Source organism: Hydractinia symbiolongicarpus, chromosome 11 (genome assembly GCF_029227915.1).
Source record: "Hydractinia symbiolongicarpus strain clone_291-10 chromosome 11, HSymV2.1, whole genome shotgun sequence".
In the NCBI taxonomy this organism is placed as follows: domain Eukaryota; kingdom Metazoa; phylum Cnidaria; class Hydrozoa; order Anthoathecata; family Hydractiniidae; genus Hydractinia; species Hydractinia symbiolongicarpus.
In genome coordinates, this window is record NC_079885.1 from 22,185,803 (window position 1) to 22,210,754 (window position 24,952).

General features: G+C 31.4%; 2 protein-coding genes across 2 annotated transcripts; both read left to right on the plus strand.

Annotated features, from left to right (window-relative positions):
- Positions 1-900: 900 nt before the first annotated feature.
- Positions 901-17,680, plus strand: LOC130613999 (interferon regulatory factor 8-like). The gene is made up of 9 exons (XM_057435378.1): positions 901-2,712; positions 7,740-7,912; positions 8,228-8,277; positions 9,615-9,663; positions 10,399-10,415; positions 13,412-13,463; positions 14,755-14,792; positions 15,026-15,179; positions 15,576-17,680. The coding sequence occupies exons 1-9, from the start codon at positions 2,429-2,431 to the stop codon at positions 16,244-16,246; spliced, it is 1,488 nt and encodes a 495-aa protein (XP_057291361.1). The 5' UTR covers positions 901-2,428; the 3' UTR covers positions 16,247-17,680.
- A 404-nt stretch (positions 17,681-18,084) lies between these two features.
- On the plus strand, positions 18,085-22,067 carry LOC130614007 (uncharacterized). The gene is made up of 2 exons (XM_057435387.1): positions 18,085-20,127; positions 21,064-22,067. The coding sequence occupies exons 1-2, from the start codon at positions 20,015-20,017 to the stop codon at positions 21,410-21,412; spliced, it is 462 nt and encodes a 153-aa protein (XP_057291370.1). The 5' UTR covers positions 18,085-20,014; the 3' UTR covers positions 21,413-22,067.
- Positions 22,068-24,952: the final 2,885 nt, after the last annotated feature.

Genomic DNA, 24,952 nt, shown 5'->3' on the forward strand with positions numbered 1-24,952 from the left:
TTTTATAGGAAAATCTAAATTTAAGTGCAAATTCTTTTTCGGACTATGGTTGTTTAGTTGAGAATATTTAAAATCTTTCGCAGCGATAAAATCATTTTTTTAAAAAATTCATAATGGAGGAGGGTGTTACGACAAGCGTATTCTATCTTGTTTTAATTATTTTTCCTAAATGGTATCGACTGTATTGCAGTTTAGCTAGCGTAATTTTAAACATATCACATAAAAATTTAAAAACTTCTGTTTAACCACGTAACTATTTTTGGGATTACAAAATTAGTGCATCGCGCATTTTAGTTTTACCGCAACAAATTACCATGAACAAAGAGTCACCTTCCAGTGGCCCTAACAACAGTGGTCCTAAGTAAAGTAACATTATTGATCACCTTGTTGACATTCATCAAACAAAAAATACATCATTGATTATCTTCTATGCTCATTATATTTTCATGATATGGGATGAGAATTTGTTTTTGTTTTTTCCTTTTTTTTTCTTTAAAACTTTGCTTGATGTTATTTATTTGTTTTCATGAAAATTAGGGTAGGTCAGGCCCGTAAACAACTAATTAAATTGGAGTCGCCTAAGAACATTCTTAAAAGAAAAATAATAAACCTGAAAATTCATGAACAATAAAAACAAAATAAGAAGAACGACAAGGCTGAAAATTTATCGATATCTTTTAAGGTGGCAGTGAGCCTTTTAAAAATCAAGAATTTTTTTTTACATAATTAGTTACCACTATATATTCATATTTTTCTTTTATAATACACTTGTCACGATTTTATAGCTATAATACTATTATCTTTTACAAAAAATATCCAGCCTCAACAATTCCTCTTTGAATTAAAATCATGAATAATTAATTAGTTCTGCTGAATATAGCTTTAGTCTACATGCCTGTGAATTGTACAGAAAAAAAATGAAGTAATTATTAAAGAGAAACTTTAATAACAAAAATGGGGCATTACGTAGAAATTTAAGACGGTCTTCATTATCCTTCACTGCACAAGTTTTAACTTTCAATAGCATATAAACTTTAAATTAAAGTATTCTTCATTGGATAATAAAACAATTTGTTGCACTGTAAGTCTGATTTACACGGAAAATTTTAATGTTTCATTTGGAAATATATTGTGTACTAAAATTATACATTTTGATGATATTCTTTTTTTACATCAAAGAGCTAGATAAAATGTTAATTTTTATCACTTATCAAACTCATTTATCCTCTTTGCTTTCAGACGTTACAATGAAATCTCTGATCAACTCCCGTGTAAATCAGCCCTTGTTGCGCTAGCCTGGATACACCATCTATCAGTGCATCCAGGCTTCGGATTGTTATCTCTACCTCCTCGGGCCATTTTAAAGATTCCGCCCTGACTGGCAGAAATAAATACTTGCATGCTCGAAAAAGTTGTTTTTAAAAGTTATGTAGCAATGATTTTTCTTGTGTTGTTTTGAAAGTTGTATGGCAGGAATTATTTCTGTGCTGTTTTGAAAGTTATACAGCAAGAATATTCTTGCACTATTTCAAAAGTTATACATAATATACTTGTGTTGTTTTGAAAGTTATACAGCAAGTTATTATTCTTCCACTTTTACTATAATAAAAAAAACAGAAAAGTTATTTTGATAAAAAAAAATTTAGTGTTGCGTAAATTACTGCTTAAGCAACCTCAACCCCGGAGTATATTCTCTTTAAATACATTAAAAATTTAACTTGATTTGTGTTTAGTAACAACGGTTATTGGAAAAAAATTGACTGTAGTTACAACATGGTATAAAAGGCCAAAATTAAAGTAAAATTGTCTAAAAAATCTGTCATTTTTTCATTATTTTGACCCCCTTAAAAACCTTTTTTCAGAAAAATTGTATATTAATTAATCCAATACCTGGTTGCCTTCCTAAACATGAATTTCATAGCAATTACTAAAAAGGCCATATTTTCAAGATTTTGACGAGCAAACAAAAAAAATTATGAAAATCAATTCACCTTTATGATATCTACGCAATAATAAAGTTTGAATGCACATCCTTCAACAGGTCTGAAATTACTGATGACAAAAAGTGCCCAAATTTTGTTATTACTTAATATGACATCATAATTTATGCAGTATAATTAAATCTGAAATTCTTTAAATGTGAATATCTTGAGAACGAAAAGAGCTTTTTAAGCTTTATAATATAAGTCCAACATCATTCTATACCTTCTGTTCCCTTTAAGTAAATCATGTTATTGCATATTATATAAATTAAAATTGGGATATTGTGATTTAAAGAACCGTGCTAATTTTTAGAACCTAAAACAGAGAAGATTTTCCTTGTTATGTTTTTGCCATGAATTAGTCTTGGTTAAATACTACTTTTCATATCTTTATATTTCATATTACATTTAGTATTATAAGTTTGAAAAACAAACTAAACATCACAATGCTTTCAAATGTCGGTTCACCATTGAATCCCCAGTCACCATACAGTCCTGCCTCAACCATATACAGCCCAAGGTCACCAGCTGCTTTGGAACCATATTCAGCACCCACCACACAACCTCATCAACCTCGACAGCGTCTGCGGCCCTGGTTGACAGATCAAATAAATAGTGGAAGAATTCCAGGATTGGAGTGGATTGATCATGCTAAAATGATTTTTCGCATCCCTTGGAAACATTTTGGTAGGCCAGGTGTCGACGAATACAATGATGCTATGCTTTTCAGGTAAAAAAAATGATAACTAATGCTGTAAACAATTTATTATCTTTCTTTCTAACTTGTTTGTACTTAAATTTGGACACTCAACATTGGGAACTGCATATGGGGAAAGTCAGGCTTTTTCAGGAATATTTGAGTAGGTGTGTGATGAGTCGCACATGCAAATCAAGTAATGCGTGCCATGTAAAACGCATGTGCAAAGAATGTTACGTGTCTGATACAGGCTTCGAGATTATTCTTTGTTGCACATTCATTTTGCGGTAGACACGATGATGGAGCATCTATGTGTAGCAGCAACTCTCTCAATCTTAACTTCCTTTTCTACATGTCCGAAATAGTATGCATGACTATACTGTCATTTTCATAAATTTATTGTTTATTTTTCAGGTCATCACAAGCAAATAGGCAAAAATATGTTTGGTTTGGGTTTTGTTTTAAAAATTGTTTGAATAAAAATAACACTTGCGGCATAAAGAAAAAACTCAATTAAATTCGCACCTACTATGGTTTTCAATTGTTTTATCAAATGAAGAAAAATCTACAATTTAATCAATGATAAAATGTCTGTTCCGCCTGTAAGTGAAGTTTTGCAGACTTGCTTTATCCATGCTCCGTCTGCATTTCCCTCCGCATTAGTCAAGAACCGTGTGGCTGGATTTCTTGTGTTAGACCTGGTTACCAATGACGAAGGGGCCAGGCAAAAGAGATTTATGTCTACGTACAGTACTGGAAAAAGGTTGTTTAACATCGCGCTTCGCGTATCGCGACGGTATTCTCGATCCGCGATACATGATACATGATAAATTGTATCAAGGGCTTCGCGTTGCATTCGTCTTGATATCATTCTCGAAGCTATTAAGGCCATAACACTTTTTTCATAATAAAACTATTTTTAAAATAAGAGCTATTCAACAATGATCGTGGGTGTTTAAATATAATTATACTTCCTTTTTGTTATATTATTTTAACTTATGCATAACAATCTAGGGTATACAGCTAGCATTAATCTTTCTTTTTTAGATCACATTTTAAAAATTTAAGAACTAAGAACGGTGATAGAAAAGCTTCGTTAGATCGCATTTTAAAAATTTAAGAACGAAAAGCGGCGATAGAAGTGTTTTTTTAGATCGAATTTTAAAAGTTTATAAACGAAAAGCAGCGATAGAAAGGTTTTTTAAGATCGCATTTTAAAAGTTTATAAACGAAAAATGGCGATAGAAATGTTTAACCGGTGATAGAAATGTTTTTTTAGATTGAATTTTGAAAGTTTATAAACGAAATGCGGCGATAGAAATGTTTTCTTAGATTGCATTTTAAAAGTTTAAAAACGAAAAGTGGCAATAGAAATGTTTTTTAAGATGGCATTTTAAAAGTTTAAGAACAAAAAGCGGCGATAGAAATGCTGTTTTAGATCGCATTTTAAAAGTTTAAGAACGAAGAACGGCAATGGAAAAGTTTTTTTAGATCACATTTTCAAAGTTTAAGAACGAAAAGCAGCGTTAGAAAAAAAATATGTTGAAAAAGTAATGCGCTAGAATTACTTTAATAAATACGAAAGTTAAAAATTTTCTTATAATAACCTATTTAAAATAAAAAAAGAGATAAAGCAGAGATTTCTCTCTATTCTCATCAAAAAAAATTTCTCTTTATTCTCATTAACGCCTACCATCGCAACACATTGAGACGGATTTTGTCACGATACTAAACTCTCGATAGATCGCGACAATTTATTATAATTGTTTCTTATTATTATAAACGCGGTACATCACGTATCGAGGGAGTCCGCGCACGTTGCGTGCTCGATATGTTGAACAACCTTTTTCCAGTACTGTAGTTCTTTTAATTTAAGTTAGGAGTCGGTGAATTAGCTATGATGGTCAGGTTGGCTATGAATAGGCTTGCTCGTGGATTAAAAGGACCAGAACTATTCAATAATTCTGAGATTTAAAAGTGTCCGACCAAGACAGAAATCTATCAAGGTTGTGTCCGACAAAAGTTCAAAACGAGCTACGGACATGTCAGCCGGGACTGGAAACGTGGCGGACCTGGACCAGGTCTGAGGAGTCTCCGAATGCTGCCATCACACACTACAAAATGGATTTTATAGCTTAATTTTTAAAACTCAATATTTATTTTGCAGGCTTGCGATTAATCACACACCTGAAACAATTTAGGCATGTGCCAAGGCTGCGCCTCTCTTGAAAAAGCCTGGAAAGTTCTGCACAATATTTATTCAACAACTTGTTATAGCAGTGTAAACATTCTGATCTATCCTAATACAATGTGACGCAGCAAATAATCAGATTTTACATGCATTATAAGATTTTAACATGGTAAATTTATGATTTAAGGAAATAAACAGAATATTTAAACAAACCACAGTATAGACATTTTCATAAATTATTGCGCAATAGTATACCTCGTATTGAAAACGAGACAAGTGGTGCTATACTTTTTTTGTAAACAAACTGCCGGAGGGGAGTACGAAGAAAAAACATAAAAGATCTCAAGGAAAGCAATGTGCTGCCTGGGGATGCAATAATCGTAGCCTGGTTGACTTTGAAAATGAATTAATATCTTCAACCATAATTTTTTTTAAATTTCCGAAAGTTTCAGGAACAAGGAAAGTGTGGTGCTGCCTAATTAAACGTATTGATGGACAAGACAACTTTAGAGTAACCAGCCATACTGTGCTGTGCGAAAAACACTTTGCAAAAAGTGATATAATAAAAGCCCCTGGAGGGACACGCCGCAGATTGAGAGATGGAGCCAAACCTACATTTTTTGAAAATGTGGAGAATTTTAGCAAAAGAAAAGCTCCTGTTAACAGACCATCTTCTCGAAAAAAATTTAGAGAAACATCCACTCTAATTCCTGATGAGACTGAGATAGGGGATGATTCCACCGAATTTGTAGCTGAGCCAGACTTTATTATGAGACGCAATTTCTAAGAAGTTGAAAAGCTTACAGAAAAAAAAAAAGAGTTTGTGTAAAGAGATAGAAATTTTGAAACACAAACTCATGGAAAAATTTTCTACAGTTAAAATAAAATTTGTCGAAAATGTTTTGTCATCTGATGCATCATGTAAACATTACACTGGCAACATCAAAGTGTTTAAAGAATTATTAATTTATTTAAACCCAGGACAAAATGGAGAAAATGTTATTCTTTACAATAGGTTTTAGTGATAGAGGTAGACCATGTACGCTGTCCCCTCTTAAAAGTTTTTTATTGACCCTTGTTAGAATGCGTAGAAACTTGATGTTTGCCATTTATCATATTTTTTTAAGAAAGGTACTGTAACAAATACTTTTCAAACGTGGGTAAATTATATGTATGTATGTTAAGCTAGGAACAATATGCATTTGGCTTTCCCGCAGTCAAGTTCAAGAAAATATACCAGCTAGTATGAAAGAAAGATTTGCAAACGTACGATGCATTATCGATTGTGTAGAGTTTAAAATTGCAGTGCCTTCATTTACACAAAATGTTGTACTCAGAATACAAAAGTCACACCACCGTTAAAGTAAATGTTGGCATTGCTCCTGGTGGAGGTTTCACATTTATATTGAGTGCCTACTCCGGTAGCATCTCAGATAAAGATAGTGTTGTCAAAAGTGGTTTATTATTTCCAGAACTTTGGCAGGCAGGAGATGCTATTATGGCTGATCGAGGTTTTTTGATAGAGGACTATGTAAAACCTCTTTGTGTGGAATTAATTATGCCATCATTTTTGAAAGGACGCGAGCAATTTTCAGAGTCTAAAGTAGTCAAAAGTCAACAAATAGCATCAGAAAGAATTTGTGTGGAAAGAATGATTCAACGACTCAAATGTTTTCAAATATTCGATCGAGTTATTCCAGTAAACATGTTGAAATCCCTGAATAAAATTATTTCGGTATGCGGTATCCTCACAAATTTTCAAGACCCTATTTTAAAGTAAACAAACAACTTTAAACTGTAGCAATGTTTTAAATCAAAAATATATACAAAAAGAGTGATATATACACATTACAAATATATACAGGTCTTATTTTACATCAATTTGTCCTGATCTTTCTCTATGATTTGTTGTAGCATATATGTAAAGTAAAACCGTAAAATATTTTTTGTAGTTCTTGCCAGTATTTCATGTCAAATGACACTCTGTCGATTACAAGACCTTTTGAGTTATAAAAAATAAAATCACACCATGTTTGACATGTGATAGCCAATTGCATTTGTATCTGATTGTAATATGTGTGATCTTTATTTATTTTGATATTTTCTGTATTGCTGTTAGTTTAAGGTTACTTACCAACCATGTTGTTTTTAAAATAATAATCAAAATCTGGTATCTCCAACTCGTGTTTTTTAAAATCCATATTGAGCTGAGATTTAGCTATTAAAATAACGGTTTTTTACAAATTTTAGATATAATATTTCTGAAATAAAGCCTGTCACAAAACCAACACTTCCACAGATCTTGTCTTCAAACTTAGAGTGCCAGCGCTTATTAATGTCAAAAGATGCGTAACTTTATAGAGATAAAGCCTTTTATTAAGGAGTTAACTCGTTTTTATGTAAATATCGCCCTCATAATAATGTATCTCCGCAGCATTTTGAATCTGTTGTTAGCGTAAACAAAGAATCATATTGGAAGCAATTAGTAAAGAATTTTAAGCACTGTTTGCCTCATTTCCGTGCGACGAAGCAAAGTTAAGCAATCATTTATGAAAAGGTCTATTATTGCAATGTATTGTACACATCAAAATCTTACATAAACATTACAACCCATCATGACCATCGCTATCTTAAAATTATAATTGATCTTTCCAAGGTCTTGATAGCATCATGATTGTGTGCATTTCTTGTCTTGATCATTTTTTTTTATCAAAGAAAGGAAATCAATTTTTTTTTTAAACTAGATGCATATTTAATTTATGAATTACTAAAAGCAATGGTAAAAGAAAATTGTAAAATGAAATATTTTTTTATAGATTTGATTTTGTATAGATTTCCTGATTTGATGATGACGGTTTTTTTATTGTAGAAATTGGGCACTACACACCAAAAAGTATCAAGAGGGACAGCCATCCGATATATCAACATGGAAAACACGGTTTCGATGTGCCTTGCATAAACTGCCTGACATTCAAGAATTAAATCATTTAAACCAAGTAGAAGGGGACGATCCATATAGAGTATATCAATTTTGTAAAAAAGGTAAAATGATATGCATATCTGTTATGTTTCTTTTTTTATTTTTCCGCATCTTCGATATTTGATTGTATATTTTGTTTCTATAAGTATAATTTACTGCGTAGATTTTGTAGTTGTTGATGAGATGAGCCTCTAGGTAGACTTAGACATAAAAAGATTTTGTTGTATAGGAATTGTGAATACACAGCATAGTTTAGGTTGCATGACAGCCACGATGGTGAGAAGGAAAAACAAGGACAATGACTATGATCACGTTATAATAATCATGGTTTGAAAAGAATGAGTGCCACTTTGTTTTCATGTATTTTGTGTTTTTAGATAATGAACCAGACTCTGCATCTGTTGGATCACCTTTAAGTTTACCAAAGGTTTGTTATTTTCTGATAGCCCTTTGCAGCTAAAGCTGTGCTCAAAATATTAATGCTTTGAAATATGTGATGCTCTATGGGAAAATCGACCACTTCTCTTTCTGTATTTAAAAACACGAAATATGGCAATTTTGAAGCTTCGCCGGGACGTTTTCTCGTCATTTTAGAATGAAATACGGCAACTTTAAAGCTTTTCAGGGATGTTTTCTGGGCATGAGTGAAATATGGCAACTTTCAATTCGTATAAAAAATGAGATGAACCCTTATGTCTTTGTGTTTTAACTCTACAGCGTATTTTTGGAAATGCGTATTTTTAGAAATACGCATATTTTTTAATACGAATTTCGTATTTTATGAAAATACGAAATACCGTTTTTAAAAAAAGATACGCATATTTTTAAATACGCAATTCGTATTTTTGAAAATACGAAATACGGAATTCTATTGTTTTAAAAATACGAATTAAAAATAGAAGTTAATATTACTACAATACAGTTAATATCTATTGGTATTGGGAGATAAAATGGTTAAGCAATCTCTTTTCTGTATGACAGTACTTTGGTTATCCTTTAAACTTCTATGTTTCCCCAAGTTGATTAATTTTTTTCAAAGATTAATTTTCACAAAGTTCATGAATTTTGCCTATATTTTCAAAATTTGTTTGCATGAAAATTGCCAGAAAGGTCAATTCGCAAAGTAAAATGCAAAGTATTCAAGTGAAAAAGTCCTTAAAATTGTTTTTGTTTTCTCTCTATGACCAGGTTATCTCATTTTTAAAATAACACAAAAAAAGAATGTCTAAACAAACTTAATTCTATAATTAATGTTTTTTAAAATAGTAATATGCTCAGGTGACTTATATGGTACAACCCCAGAAAGTTTATTTGGAAAATAATGATATCGATGCCAAAGATTCTTGATATGTTTAGGTTTATTATATTAACAAACAGATGCTGGGCAATGTCAGTTCCCCCGATTTAAGTTGTACAAAATTGCTGAAAAGCTCCTTCTTTTAAGTCTTTCGTACTACATTCTCTGATCTTTTGTCAAAGAATGTCGGTAGTGTTAAAACTTGTCTGTGTAACAGTTTCATAAATATTGCAATGTTTAGTCTTTAAATGAACGCCTTTTGACAATGTTATAACACAAAGGCGGTGATCAGTTTTTTACATTTTTCTAAAACTGGCAATTGAAGAATTGTTGACACATTTTTAAAGGACGGCCCAGAGTAGGGCTCTTCAGCTTCTTTTTTTTTGTACTAATTAAATATTTCAATGTTTTTCTTTTGATTTGTTGTGTCTTCTGTGTTAATTAATTTCTGAATTTTGTTTTATCAGGATCATAACCCAGTGATGTTGAGCCCTGTTACACCTCAACTTGCAGCAGGTAAACAAGATTTTTACAAGTAACAATTATTTTTTTAATTGCTTTTCAGATTTTATTTTAATGCTCTAACAAACAGTTGTATAGAGGCTATGATAAATCCACCACTATCAAACAATGAAACTATATGATAACCTCAGTCGGCCAATATGTGCTAATTGTTGCTGACGCTATCATGGCTCATAAATTCCTATGCCTGAACACTCCTTGGTTTGAGTTGCCTTTTAATGTTGTTTGATAGAAAGTGAAACATTTTAAATGCCTTCTCCCTACACATCTGCAAAAGTAGCAATTTTTAGTCCACAAGGTGTGAAGTATTAGTCAATCATTTTTGTCAATTTTTAAAATTTCTAAGAAACTGCTCTTGTTTTAACAATGTTAGAAAGAAAGCTAGGCGACAATAGAGAGATTCGCCACCTAAAATTGTTTTTACAATGTCAAGGTGTGTGATTTTCAATTATTATCCTTCTGCCAATTTTGATTTAGAATTTAGTTTATTGAACTATGCCTAATTTCAAGCTCTACGCATACATTCGTGTAACTTGTGTTATTGTGAAATTATATTACTTTGTTACTTTGTGCAAACTCAAGCTATTTTAAAGGCAGTCCTACATTTTCTGCCAGATCTCCTCAAAAATACTGCTTTCTTTACACCGTTGTATATGGATTTCAGTAATTTCTATTTCTACTTGTAAAGAGTAATCTTCCCTTTTTGATGTTTTTTTTATTTGATTTTAGATAACTGGCATGATACTGTAAGTCCCAGAAATGTTTTTTATTTTTTTTACAATAATTAGCAATTGATGATATGTAAGTTTGGCTTAAAATTGTTCATTATGGTGTGAATATGAACTGCACCTTTTCATTGGTTCTGAAAATGAAGGGAAACCGAGGTGTAAAATGATGTTAGACTTATATTACAGAGCTTAAAAAGTTGGTTAACAAGTCTTTTTTAATTAAATTTAAAAATGTTCTTTTCGTTCTCAAGATATTTACATTTAAAGAATTTCAAATTTAATTATGCTGCATAAAATATGATGTCATATTTAAGTAATAACAAATTTTGACATTTTTTGTCATCAGTAATTTTAGACCTGATAAAGGATGTGCATTCAAACTTTATTAATACATAGATATTATAAAGGTGAATTGATTACCATAATTTTTTTGCCAAAATGACACTTGCTTGTCCCAGGCCTCTTAAATCTTTTTCAATAACCCAATAATTTGAGATCTGCAACTTGATTTGCAATACGATCTTCTGGGGTTGGCTTGTTGGGCCCTATAACTTATAAAATATGAGTGCAAGCCCTATATTATAAATCAAACATACCTTGGGTTACCACAAAAAGAATTACTAGAAGGGGGTGGTAAGGTTCTACTCTAAAAATCACTAAAGCGTGACGATTTTCCTAGCTTTCTAACAGTACCAACCAATTTGTGTTTTGCCTATTGCCGCAAACATTCATACGCTATATTTCCCTTTAGTGGGACCTTCTTGAAATGTATGTGTATATGACAATTGTTCCTCTCATACTTGGATATTATTCAACTGGTATAAAAAACAAACAACACTTGATAAACAAAAAAATTACATTACTTAAAAAAAATGCTAAAAGTGATCAAAAGTGTAAAAAAAATGCTAAAAGTGATCCGCCAGATGTTTGGCAAATTAACTCCTGTGGGATGACTGTATTTCCTCCACTTTGGTTAGTAACTGCTTTTTCTAGGAAATATGTTTTTGTCAAGCGTAAGTTAAGAAGTAACATAATATATAAAAGACAGAAAAAAGTCCATCAGTTAAACTGTAGTCGTCATAATAGTCATGATTAATCCCATGAGCCAATTCAAGTCAAAAATGGCGAAAAAAGGATTTTTGACCTAATATTTTATCTTAACATTATTTTCTGCGTTCCAGCAGTTTTGAAAAATTAACTTTTTATGAAAACGATGTGATCAGAGGCTGTGTACATGGTAAAAGCAACTGAGCTTGTCATTATGTTTAAAGGCCAAATGTTTATTGAAATTTAACCAATGATATTGTCATATCCTACCTCCTGGTTTACGTTAGCTTTATGCTCTGCATAATACACCAATGTAACACTATTAACAATCTTAGCTTTTCAAAGATATCAGAATTAAGACCTCAATGCTGCGAGTATTGTACCATTATAACTCCTGTATACTCGCAGCTACCATTTTGGCTTACAGATGGAAAATCTAAGACATAATGGTGCACTTTATATCAAGGATTGCATGGCCAGAATTGTTACTGCTACAATTTTCTTATGTTAAGGCACCTGTCTTACTTTTAATTACGCTTAATTAAGTTTACGTTTTAAAGGAAATCAGTACTTCTTAATTTGATTTGATATAGCTAGACAAAACAAGATGTATGATATATGTAAACAACCTTGCGAATAAAGTTTCCAAAAAACTGTCTATCAGATTGTGATTTCTGTTATAAAGTTAGACACAACATATTTTGCTATTCAGATTGCAATAATATTTGTTACACGCTATGCAGTTATTTTTTAAAACTGATTTGAAAGATCTTCTTGAACGGAAAATTCCTCAAAATTTCAATTTTCAATGGGTCAGTCTCGGGTAAACTGACTGACAGGAAGAAGAGAGACCACAAGTCCCAACTAAAATTTGCGATATTCAGTGATTCAGCTAGACCCCCCCCCCAAAAAAAAGAATATACAAGTAAATCTTAATTGCTTGAAAAAGGAAATAGCTGTTGTTAAAAAAAGTATATTACTAGAAACTGTCACAAACAGCAAACTTCGTTAAAAAAAATCCTGTGCATTTGTGGTGCAGAGACAAATAACAAGAACGGAATCGGAAAATTACGTTCTTTCGGAGTGTTTCGGAAATCATATTTGTCTATGTTGGTGTGTCATTAGCGTAGCGAAAAGAATTCCGTTCTCGTCATTATTTACAACATAACTTGCGTTTTACTTACATTTTAACCAAATTTTGATGTATTTAATAAATGGTGGAGCGTCTTTGGCAGACTACTTTCCAGGCATTTGGGGAGACCTTAATTCTGCCTATATTCACTGCTGTAAACTTTGGTGGAAACAACTTTAGCTTTACTTTACCAGTTAGTTAGATAAAGCTTTTGAACCCCTATCTTATCTTTTTAAAAAATAAAATTTATAACAGCAAAAAAAAAGTAAAAATAGTTACCAGGATGAGATTCGAACACTTGACTGCTCCCGTTTCGGTGTTCAGAGAGGCAAAAAATTCCATTCTTGTGGGACACATTTGCGTTTTAATACAAGCTCATGAGCTTGTAATAAGCATGTTCAGCAAAAAAATATTGTGGATCACTTTGACCCCAAGCATCTTGCGAACTAGAGCTCCATAATAAAAAGATTTAAGTAATTTGTATTCATATTTTGAACAACAGCAGTCCAGCTTGTTATCTGTTGTTAATTTGTGTGGGAAAAAAATCAATATTAACGTGTAGTAACAAAATAAAAATGGCTACAAAACTAAATACCCAATGAGAGGATACTGTTGCGTTGCTAGAAGGACACTTTTATTATCCACCTATTAAGTCTGGGAAGCCTTGGAAAATGTTCATATCCTGGAAAGTCTAAAAAGATTTTCTCTTGTGTGTTTCAACATTCTCTTTCTATGTGTTGTTCAAATTTCACTTGAAGGATTTTTAAATACCAAGTAAAAAATCTTATGTCATTTGAAAAATGTATTTTTATTATCTTAGCTTTTATTATCTTAGCTTCAGGATGATGAGGATGCTAATCACCTTCTAGATGATGGATTGGTACTACGTAAGATTTTTTATTCATCGTATTTGTTGTTGGAATATATATTATACAAAAATTCCCCTACTGTGATTAAAGGGAAAGTTCAAAGCTCTGTTGTACTTAACATAAAAATATGTTCCAAATCTACTTATTTCTGACACTTCTACTATATTTTTAAACAAAATAAGCCTGTTGCATTTGTTCGGTTGTACGAAAGTCAATATTTTTTTGTTGAAATATTAATAGTCCATTTTTGTGTGGCATAATATAATTTGTGACAAAGCTTTAAGCTTATTGTGTAGTTCAAGACAATAATTTTTAAGCTACAGTTCTTTCACATGTAATATTTTTCTTCTTGTTTACATTTCTGCAGTGTTTTGAGTTATAGTAAGTTCTTCAAAAAAATTGTAGCAGACATAAGCATGATAACACCACATTTTTTTGGCAGGGGAAGTGAGAGAGAGTGCTTTCGTTTTGAATCAGCTAACTTTAGAAGTTGTTACAAACTGAGCATTTTTCAACTTCACACTGAAATATTGTTGTTATAAATTTGCACATCTTAGTCATGTCTGGAACGCATGTGTTGACATAGAGGGTACACTTTAACCAGTAGAGCTTCAAACCTATATAGTAACCTGAGAAATGATATGTGATAGTCATAGAAATTTACTTATACAAATGTAATACCTACATTTCAATCAAAAATTGCTGCTAAATTCCTATACTTTGTACTAGAAATGCATGACAATGGCAAATGTAGGATGAATAAAATTTTAACTTTCTGTAATATAAATTAGTGGATTTCTGATTAAGCAAAATTTAGTTGCACTAAACATACAGACCAACTAGTAAAAGCAGCAACAAAGATTTTAAAAATAATTTTAATAAGAATGAGGCTTTGACTATACTACAGCCTTATTGATTTGTCACTAATTATACTACGCAATGTTGTACGGCATGTACAAGCACAGGCCATTTTCGGATGTCAAAAAAAGGAAGATACTACTTTAAATTGCTGTTTTATAACCAGTCTGAATTGGCAAAAAAATTATTGCAGCGTTAACCAGCAAACCTTGCGCCTAAGACATGCATGGTGAAAAACATGGCATTAATATTTGGTAAAATGGAGGATAAATAAGTTGATTAATTATTATTCTTGAATACAGTCAAAAAATATGAATTATTGTGTTGTTAGGATATTTGTTATTAATATGGTTTATAAAATTAACATATGTTTGTCTAAATTAAAATTGACAATAAAACAAGTTGTGACTAGAAATCTTACTATTCTTGTTGTCATTATATTGTTATTTAGCTAACATAGAGGATATTGAAAATATGGATCTTGTTAATGTAAGTGCTGCACAGTTTATTTATCGACACCAACACATCATGTTGTTTTGTAAATTCTATTTTTTCCAAGTTATAGAGGTTTTATGTAGTTTGACATTGTCTTTACTTAAATTAAATTCAAAAGGGAGATTGGTTCTCTTTTTGTTTCAATATAATAAATTTAGATGCAGCCTTTCACAACAATTTTTTAAAAAAATAAGAATTACTCTAAGCTGAAGCCAAAATCAATTTAGACAATACTGGATGGAGATGCACATATGAGATATAATAGCGCTGGAGCTACACTTCTACAACAACAGCAAATGCACCACCATCAGCCGCACCTGCAGCATAATGGAGTTCCAGTATCTCAGGCTTCCAGCCAGGGAAAGCAGCGTCAGCTAACAGGTACTTTTAAATATATTGTAAAGAATTTAACATTTTTGTCCTAAATCACACTTTTCTAGAGGTACTAAGGATTTTATAATCCTACTATAGGATTATTTGCACATTGATTGTAAAATATTAGAAATTAGTTTCTTTTAAAGTTCATAAATAAATATTTTTTAATGTGAAAAGTAAAACGATAACTAAAAATATTGCTTTTCATACTCCAAAAAGATACAATTTTTTTATGCTCCCATACCTTGCATCGTTTTTTTATTTAGAGTGAGATTATTGTTGAAAACTTAGTACCAACTTTATTATTTTGGTAAAAAAGGTTTTTTTTCAGGAACTGACCCCGAATTTTGTTGTTTGTAGTTTAGAGTTTTCAAGTTAATAAAGTTTTTGTATTTGTACTAGCGTCTGCGCTTCTTATCAAACTGTTTTATAAAGACCAAGAAGTTGGGGAGAAAATTGTGGACAATCCAAGAGGTCTTCGAATTGCATTTAATCCTCCTCCACCATTGCCAGAAGATGTGGTAAAGGAGGATACAACAGAAGTAGTCAGCCACATTTTTGGCCCTTTCCAAGCAGAGCAGATCTATTTTCCCCCAACACCAGATGGTAGCGCGATGCAGATACTTGAATGTATAAGAAGAGGGCTTGTCTTACAGGCTCGAAATGGTGAGGTCTTAGCCACAAGACTATGCCGGGCAAAAGTATTTTACTCAGATTCTATGTTTCCCTCAAAAGAAGTGGAAGTTTTACCCCGTGAACATACAACTGTCATCTTTGATTATAATCGGTTTTTACAAGACCTAAGAGCATACATGCTTGGACAAGGTGCAAAGCCAACATGCGAGCGTTTTTTTTCATTTGGGCAAAGATGGTCACAAGAGGAGCCTCTGCGTAAAAATTATATTTATGTTAGTGTTACACATTCAATGGCGCAAAAACAACTTGACCAGTTTAACAATCGACCAGATGCACAGATTTTAATCTCGGACCCAAATATGTTGGACATAATTGCAAAACAAATAGAAGATTTAAGTATGTCAAATTCAGGAAAGATGGCTCCAAATATTATGTAAATATGCTATTGAGAAATGGCTAAACTATTTTTATTAGAAATCAATAAAAACGGTCACATGATTTCTCTCTGCTATAAAGATTTAACAATCATATTTATATACACAGAGATTCAACTGAAGGACTATTTAGAACTCTGTTTTTGTGTTTAGTGACTTAAGTTTTTATTTTAATTTAGTTATTGCCTAAAATGATTTCCCAAATTTACGATTTAGTGCAGATATATGATAAAAAGACAAGGCATTACAAAACTTGTTAGCTTCCACATTTTTTTCTTCTTTAAAATGATGATAGGATATATTTTTTTAAATTTAAAAGTTAAGGCTTTGTTTGAACCTTTTATTTCACTTTTTTATTTTATTTTTTTAAATTTTAAATCTAATTTTATAGTCTAATGCGTGTTTTAATTACATGGAAAGATTTACAACATCTTAGCATGGTTGTTTGTGATCCCGTTGGCCTTCCAAAACTTGTGCTATAATATATCCCCATAAAGTCTGTGTGCTATCATAGATAATATTACTCTTTGTAAACATGTCTTTACATTTATTTTGTTGAAGTTGAAACATGACTCTTCTTATGACGTAGTAATGTTATTTTTAAGATGTCCAAGAAGTAAAAGTTGCAACAACTTTACGTGTTGCTATTTTATAAAGTCAAACTCAACTTACCTATGCTGGTATTGTAATATTTTTTTTTTTTGTAATTTGTTGTGAGATTTTTTTTTATGTTTTAATCACTGTGTCAGATAAAATATATTTTTTTTATTTCGTAATGCACGTAAATATTTTTTAAATTCTTTTTTGTTAGTCTTAATTTTTCCTTATTATACACAAATAACACCAACATTTTATTTTCTATAGATCTACTTTGTTTATATTAAAAAGAAGAGGTTCCAAAATGTTTTGTTTATTGCAGAAAACAAATTACTTAACCACTGCACCTAAAACATTTAAGTGGTAGAAATATAATGTGAAAAAAACTATCATGTAATTAGACGGGTAGCGCATATCATTGTAAACAGTGTGTTGAAGAAATGTTGAACAATTTTTTAAATGTGTTTGTTTTGAATTAAAATTTCAATTCTTTTTCAAGACATCTCTAGTCTTCCTTACTGCAAAATGGTTTGTCACTGCAATCTGTAAAAGTCTTCAGAGAGGACAGCGTTAGATTTACGTATTGGTTTACTATTTTGGTATTATACTGTGTGTTTTCTTTTTTTTATTGGAAAGGGGGAATATTTTGCAAAGCTGTTGTTATCTTTGTGAAAAACAAATCAAGGTATTACAGGATCTTCATAATTTTTTTCATTCGGTATTAAAAAATATCTATAATTTTTTCTACTAGATTGTACAAATATTCCGTAAAATAATTATGATTTAATACGTCATTGTAATCTGACACGATGCACTGTATGAATTAATTTTTACATTTTATTTATCATGTTGTATTTCTTCAAGGACTATATTATGTTTGTGCACTTTCACTGTTGCAAACTGCCTTTTGAATTAGCAGTCAAGTAGTTATTATTCAAAAATGTATTTAGTAACTTCTGAAGATGATTTTAAGTCACAAAGTTTGGATTAAAACAGGTCATGTTGTGTTAAATGAACAATTTCTATAGTTTTAAGCTTATTTCTACACATTTGATTTTCACTGCTTATATATGGTTGCACGAGTTTATTATTCAACAATTCTTTTAGAGAATGGATAATAATAATAAACATTACAAATTGGTACCATAATTGAGCCAGCTCATGCAGCACAACCCACATCTACTTTGGTCTTACATCTTGGTACTTACCTTTATCCTAAAGCTATCTGCAGATTAGGTAAGGTGTTTTATTAAAAAAGAAATTACTCAGCGCATATCCTTCCTGTCAGTGGGTACTAATTTTAATTATTCTAACCAATATTTTGTATGGAAACATTTTTTTTTAACTTTCACAGCCTCTAATTCGCATCAGACTCAGCATTTGCCGATACCAGTGCAAATATGTTAACAAGCAAATAATATATTTATATATTTATTCAATATATTTATGCAGAGACAAAAAGATTTGGAATATAAAGGCTATTTCCTGTGATTTTTTAACAATGTCATTTTACATACTTCTGGATTGTGCCTGATAAATCGAGTAAAAAAAGGGCTAAAAGTGATGCCAAGGAAGAAAATAATCATGAAAAGCTCATTAACAAATACAAACTAAATATTTTAATCCTTTGGCATTTGAAGTCAGAGTTCTATTGCCTTAAAATTTTTTCACCAAACCATTCTCCATAATAGTGCCAATCATGCTTTTGCCTAGTATAAAAAAGGAATTTTATATTTTTGGCAGTGCTTATGACAATTTCTACATTCTTCATAAATTAGTTGTATTCATTTATGTTAACCATGTTTGTACCCATAATTAAACAGAGTTTTCATTGGGGTATTATCTGTGATACGGGGTATTATATGCAGTTGCAGCATTACCATATCAAGCAAACATTTTATGTATTTTATTTTTAAACATTTTATGTATGGAACAATACGTGATTGTGAACTTCTGAGGTTAAAGTTAACTACTCCTTAAAAATGTAAAGATGTGATATTTATTTTTAGTCACAACATTTTGGTAAAAAAACACAACAATAAAACTTTTCATTTAAAATTCAAAGCAACTGTTTTTGAATTTAAAAGATCACATAGGCAAACTCACTATACCTCAACAACCTTTCACTTTATAGCCACATATTTCTAGCATTCTGACTTTATATAAAGCCTTGTTCTTAGTTTTATTTGTCAAATGCGACTTTTATGTTTCAAATACTCTCTAAATTAAAAACAAGGAAGTAAAGTTTTTTTTTAATTGCAAAAAAAAAACCACAAGGTGCTTCATTCGTCTTCTCATCTTCGAAATCGTTAACACAAAAGTCCCTATTATTATCTACATTCTGTGTATTATCTTCTTGTTGAAAGAGCATACCTTATGACGCGCATCCCCTTAATTCGTGACATTTTCACACACTACGGGTTGTAGGACTGAATGTATTGCATATCTTTCAGAATAAAAGCTTTAACTTCATAAAAGTATAACTTTGCATGGATTATTGGCGCTACTTCATTAATGTTGGATTTACGTTGGCCAACACTGACAATATTGTGATTTTTATTGATCTTTAATTTTATAATTTCGTGGAAAGAGGTTTTACAAAATTTCTCTGTAATCGTTTTTGTTTAATTTTGCGCAATCTAATTTTCCCATACCTTCTGAAAAGAAATGTTCCACACATGTTGAATTTTCCCAAAAAAATCACTGCTTTTGCGCATTTAATTGTTGTTGTTGTTGTTCCGCGGTGAGTTAATTTCACAACCTCGTCCCCAGGGTTCTTCTATGTTTATGATATGTTTTGGTGTATTCCCAGACATCTCAGCTGCTGATATCTGGAAATACACCAAAACATATTATAGGCCTGTTTTGACCTGACCTAAATAAAATTGATGTTTATTATTTATTATTCATTATTTGTTTCTAATTCACTTGATTCTGATTCTCACGAGCTTATAATGAATTATTGATAATTTTAAACAACACGTAAAGAAAAAAATGTTAACTCTCGAAACAAAATTTATTGTGATGCCTGATAAAATATCTCTAGAAAGTGAAACCAGGGATCTGATTAAATATGATAGCACAGTTACGTACTCAATCTATTTTGGCTTTATGTAAATGTTTACACGTGCGTGTGTTTACTCTTAGATTAACAAACGAAAGTAACAACTTTTTATGACGATAAGAATGCATTCAATGTTTGACCCACACCATCACAACTTTAGGAGTGTGACCTACCGCACGCCAGTCATTTTACTCACGACCAGGCCTGTCAGCTTCAGTAAGATGTTAGTAAGATGTTTTGCTTGCAACTTGCATAATGCTTTGCAATTTTCTTTTTAATTTCTAGTAAGTATTAACTGTCAACAATTTTCATATTTACCAGAGAAAACTATTATTTATAATAAATAAAAAATATAAAATAATATGCTATAAAAAACTTTAGTTTTAAAGCATACAACATTAAATTTTGGCATTTTCCACAATAATAATATAACCACAAGCTGTTATATAAACTGTTTTTAATGATGTTGTTGTTTAATGACGCTGATGTTGATTATGTTGTTTAATGACGCAAAATACAAAAGCTGTGCATGCAACCACTAAAGTTTAAAATTAAGTCGGTCCATGGTTACTAGTCAGTGCTTCGCTGCAGATTTTAATGGAAATATAAGACTTGTATCTTTTTCTCCCTTTAGGATTTACTTATTTGCTATTTCAATTTTTTTGGTTCTTCTTCTTTATTATTATTAGGTTTTTTAGAATAACCCTTTAGTTACTAGTTACGTTGGAACATGCATAAATTGTTCATATTTGATCACATTTTAGAATGTATACATTTGCATGCAACTACATTTTTTGATTTTAGCTTTAGATACATGGGCAAAATTTTTATTTTTTGTTAGACTGTGGCAAAAGTTGCTAAGAACTGGCTTCGGCTTGACAAGAAGATCTCTGCTTGTGTTACTTAAAGGAACTCCTATTTTTTCCTAATAATTGTTTTGCCGATTACTTGTAAGTTATTATCAATTGCTAAAAAGTAAGGCTCTTTTATAAAAAGCAAAAGAAATAGTAAAATACATTTTGACTAGGATAAAGGGATCCACTCTTAGTAATATGTGATATCATTTTCTGACATCATCAAAAATATGTTCTGCCTAGTTTCTAGCTAAGGCACTTATTCCTCTACCACTGATACATTAAACAAATTCTTGTTTTTATAGAGTCAAGAAAATCAACGGCCAGGAAAATATTCAATTCTCGTGTCAAATGCTTACTGTGTGTCTCAGCCAAAGTTGGTGGTGGTATACAAATTGCTGTGTATTTTTCCATTGGTTTGCGACTTGTTTATGCATATCTTACATATGTTTTTTATATTTTATGTTATTAACTTTCCATTGTTGGGACAGTATGTATTTTTCATTATGTTTAGCTATTACAACAGCTGCAGATTCAGCACTTATTATCACTACCATTACTACAATTTTAATGATTAAAACTGCATTTATGACAGAAATGCTGGTCATCTTCGTTGCTTTGGTACTATGCTGTTATGTTCTCAGAAGGTTGTAGCAGGTTGTGCAAATGCAAAACCAGAAGGTATTTGGTTGTGCACATGCATCCTCAACAGATGCTTTTGTTGATTTTGTTATTACAATGTTTTGTTGACAGATGGTTGTAAAAGGGTGTGCAAATGCAACCCCAACAAGTGTTTTTTTATTAGGGTACTAGGTTTCGTTGTCAATCAGATGTGCCAACAAGATGATTATAGAAGGTTGTGTAATGCAACCCAAACAAGTGTTTTTGTTGGTCTTGTTACTACGTTGTTTTGTTGTAAGATGGTTGCAGAAGAGTGTGCAAATGCAACTCTAAAAGGTGTTTTGTTGGCAGATGGTTGTAGGTTTTGAAAATGCATCCTCAGCAGGTGTTTTATTGCTATTGTTGCCACATTGTTTTGTTGTGAATCAGTTGTGCCAGATTTTACAAATGCAACTTAAGCAGGTTTTTTATTTCACATTGTACAATGTATTTAGAACAGCTTTTGCACCTAATTAAGTCAGCGACCCTAAATCCATTTTAGTGCTTTTTTTCATGCAAATATTGTTATAAATATTGTTATAGTTATGTGTTTTATATCTGGGCCAAGAAAAACTAAAAAACAAAAACCTCTTATCTGCTTTCGAAATGGCTATAGCGCCATTCTCATGTGACATACGTGACACAAAAAGGGGCATACAAGCCTTATAACAGCTTAATCCACCAGCATATCCTCGTAAACATCGATATTGTTATGTCAGAACATAGTTGCAAGATTTTGGGCAATTATTTAAAGAAGTTATTCCTATATTTTTCTTGGTTAGTAATGGCCAGCTTAGGAGAGGAAAAAATGGAGTATATTGGCAAAGCTAAATTAACCCCTTTTAGTGATAATTTATCCAGTAAAATATGATTTGAAATATAATATGACTTCAGTTTGGAATGAGTAGTTGCCTATATACATATATATTACGAAAATGAGAGTTTAAGGCAACCTTTTGTGACGTACATGACAAGAAATGTGTTGGTGTTATGATAAATCAACCAGGCAAATATCCCATTGGTAAACTATAATAGCTTTGAAGTCCTGATTGGAGGTGTTTTATCCTTTTTTTGAGTATTAATTGCCAACTGGAAAGAGAAAATATGCAATGGCATACTCCTGTGAGTATCAAAATGAAAGTCAAAGTACTCTCTGGTCTATAACCTCGATTAACCTCTTTACCATTGCACGATTTGTCAACCAGAATGTTGAATTTTGAATGCAACCTCTTTGTGCTGGATAATTACATGAAGGAGAAAAATGCAAGAAGAACAGAACATTATCGATGATATGCCAAGTAGAGAGTTCAAAAACAAGTATATGATGAAACTAATACAAACTCTTGGAAAACGTAATTCTATTAAAGAGTTTTGGTTATTGGCTTAGGCAAAGGAGTTGTAGATGGATTTGGTTGGGAAGTGAAGAGTCTGGTACAACAAAAAGATCTTACCACAACAAAATATGTTGCTGTTCTATGTGCTTCTGATTTTGCCAAATTTGTAAAATAGTGTGAAGCCTAGTATAATTGTCCATTTTTACTTAACTCATTCGAAGATATATAAGGTCAGGCCAAAGAAGTTTAAGACATATTCACAACTCACAAGGCAGTGTTAAAAAATGGGAAACTGACCATTTATTCCAATGCGAAGCCGAACGAAGCAATCAATGTCGTGTATGAGCATCAATCTCAACAAGCAAAAAGCATAAAAGAACCAGTCACTAACAAAAGGTTAGGGATTTTTTCAAAGCGATAAATGGAGGCCTGAGGGCTTTTATGCAGTTGTTATTGCAGAAAGTTATGATGATGAAATTGAAATCAACTATTTTCGAAAAAGTGAAAAGAGCTTTGCCATTGAGAAAAAAGATTTTGACCGTTGTATGCAATGGCACTACCTACCCAATTTCCCTTAAACAGCATAGCTTGACCCGTAGCTGTGATAAGCCATTGCTAAATATTCTTGTGATGTGCACTGAACTACGGGCCTAGTAATTGAAAAGCTAGGCTAAACACCATATACCGTAATCAGTTATTTATTTATTAAAAAGTAAAATCTGGTAATAACTCTTTTTTTTACTTATCTTAGATTCTACATTCATGATCAAGTTCCAATCAAAATTCTTTGAAAGAAGTTGCATTCTAAGACACTTCAAAATTAGCTACCTGGTTCTTTAGCCATTCTAAAAGAAAAGTTTGTTTATTTCAATTTTAAGTCACTGAGTGGCACTAAAAAGGGCTTGAATGCACACTGTTATCTTTATATTATCTTGCTAAGAAATGAGAATGATCTGCTTAGCAGTGTCATACTAATATGTCTGAAATTATGACATAGGTCATCTTTAAAGAATTCCCAATAAATGAATGTATAAAATGTATAAAAATGATATTGTGAATTAAATATATTTGTTTGATGATTTGTAATGGATAAACAAACTTCGAAGTTGACAAAGTTCACTTGTCAATGTTTATAGCAGACTTGGACTTTAGATCTTTTCAAATTGCTACCGTCGCTAAAGTTGTCCGTGGAGAAATCTCTACAACATTAGGATGTCTACAAAATTTTCCTAATGCAAGATGTGCTATATCAGCCGGACCAATATCTGGTCACTAAAATTAAGTACATGGGAGAAGAAATGCGATCCTGTCAACATTGCCTTTTAATGGAAGACATTATCATTATTAATCCAAAGTGACAGTCAAAGTTTAAATTAGTTATACTCAAAACTTAAACACTGGAAGTAAAAGTTGAACCTTTAAAATTTTAATATATAGATTTTTCTAAGATACTTTTCTTTGGGCTTTGAATCTGATCTCTTGTTGTAGCGTTTTAATTGTGTTTAACTGTAGAGACATAAACAATTTTATCATGAAGTTTTAATCCGGTTTTATTTTGTATTTTAGACCAAAATATAATTAAATTATAGATCGAAATATATATCGTCAAAACATAAAAATGCTCATTGTTTGTATATACTTTTGTTCATAATTTTAGGGTAAGATATTATTTTCCAGAGTAAACAATCTGAAACTGTATTATTTTATATAATACGTGTGTAGACAGTTTTTTTCGGTTTTATTCTTGAGTGTATGAGTGTACTTAGTGTTCGTGAAAAACACAGATAGTATATTTTCTAGAGTAAAATTTGCCTAAATACAAAGTGGTTATTTGAAATCCCGGTATTTCAGGATTGATGCTCTTCTGGACTTCTTTGACTAAATTTTTGCAACATATGTTAATATATACCCTTTTGATTATATTATATTGAATTGAATAAACATTTTTAAATATAGTTAAAAACATAAATTTTTAATTGCAGCTTACCATGATGTTTCGAATAAACGCCTACGGCGTTTACTAAATTTTTTGACATTTTGGGGGGCCTTCTATCCAAGGGCGCGTTTAAAAGAGGAGGGCGTTTTTTTAAATTTTTTGCACTTCGTCTCTTGCAGTTTTTAAGGATACCTATAATATACACAACAGAAAATGTAAGATATTCACATCTTTTAGAGATTGAACTTCAAAAGCAAAAAGCTA

Bases quoted from the DNA above. Each gene is read 5' to 3' on its own strand.
- LOC130614007 (XM_057435387.1), top strand. From the start codon at position 20,015: ATGACGATAAGAATGCATTCAATGTTTGACCCACACCATCACAACTTT. The intron at 20,128-21,063 runs GTTAGTAAGATG...TTGTTTTTATAG, and splicing joins CCTGTCAGCTTCAGTAAGAT to AGTCAAGAAAATCAACGGCC.
- LOC130613999 (XM_057435378.1), top strand. From the start codon at position 2,429: ATGCTTTCAAATGTCGGTTCACCATTGAATCCCCAGTCACCATACAGT. The intron at 2,713-7,739 runs GTAAAAAAAATG...TTTTTATTGTAG, and splicing joins AATGATGCTATGCTTTTCAG to AAATTGGGCACTACACACCA. The intron at 7,913-8,227 runs GTAAAATGATAT...TTGTGTTTTTAG, and splicing joins ATATCAATTTTGTAAAAAAG to ATAATGAACCAGACTCTGCA.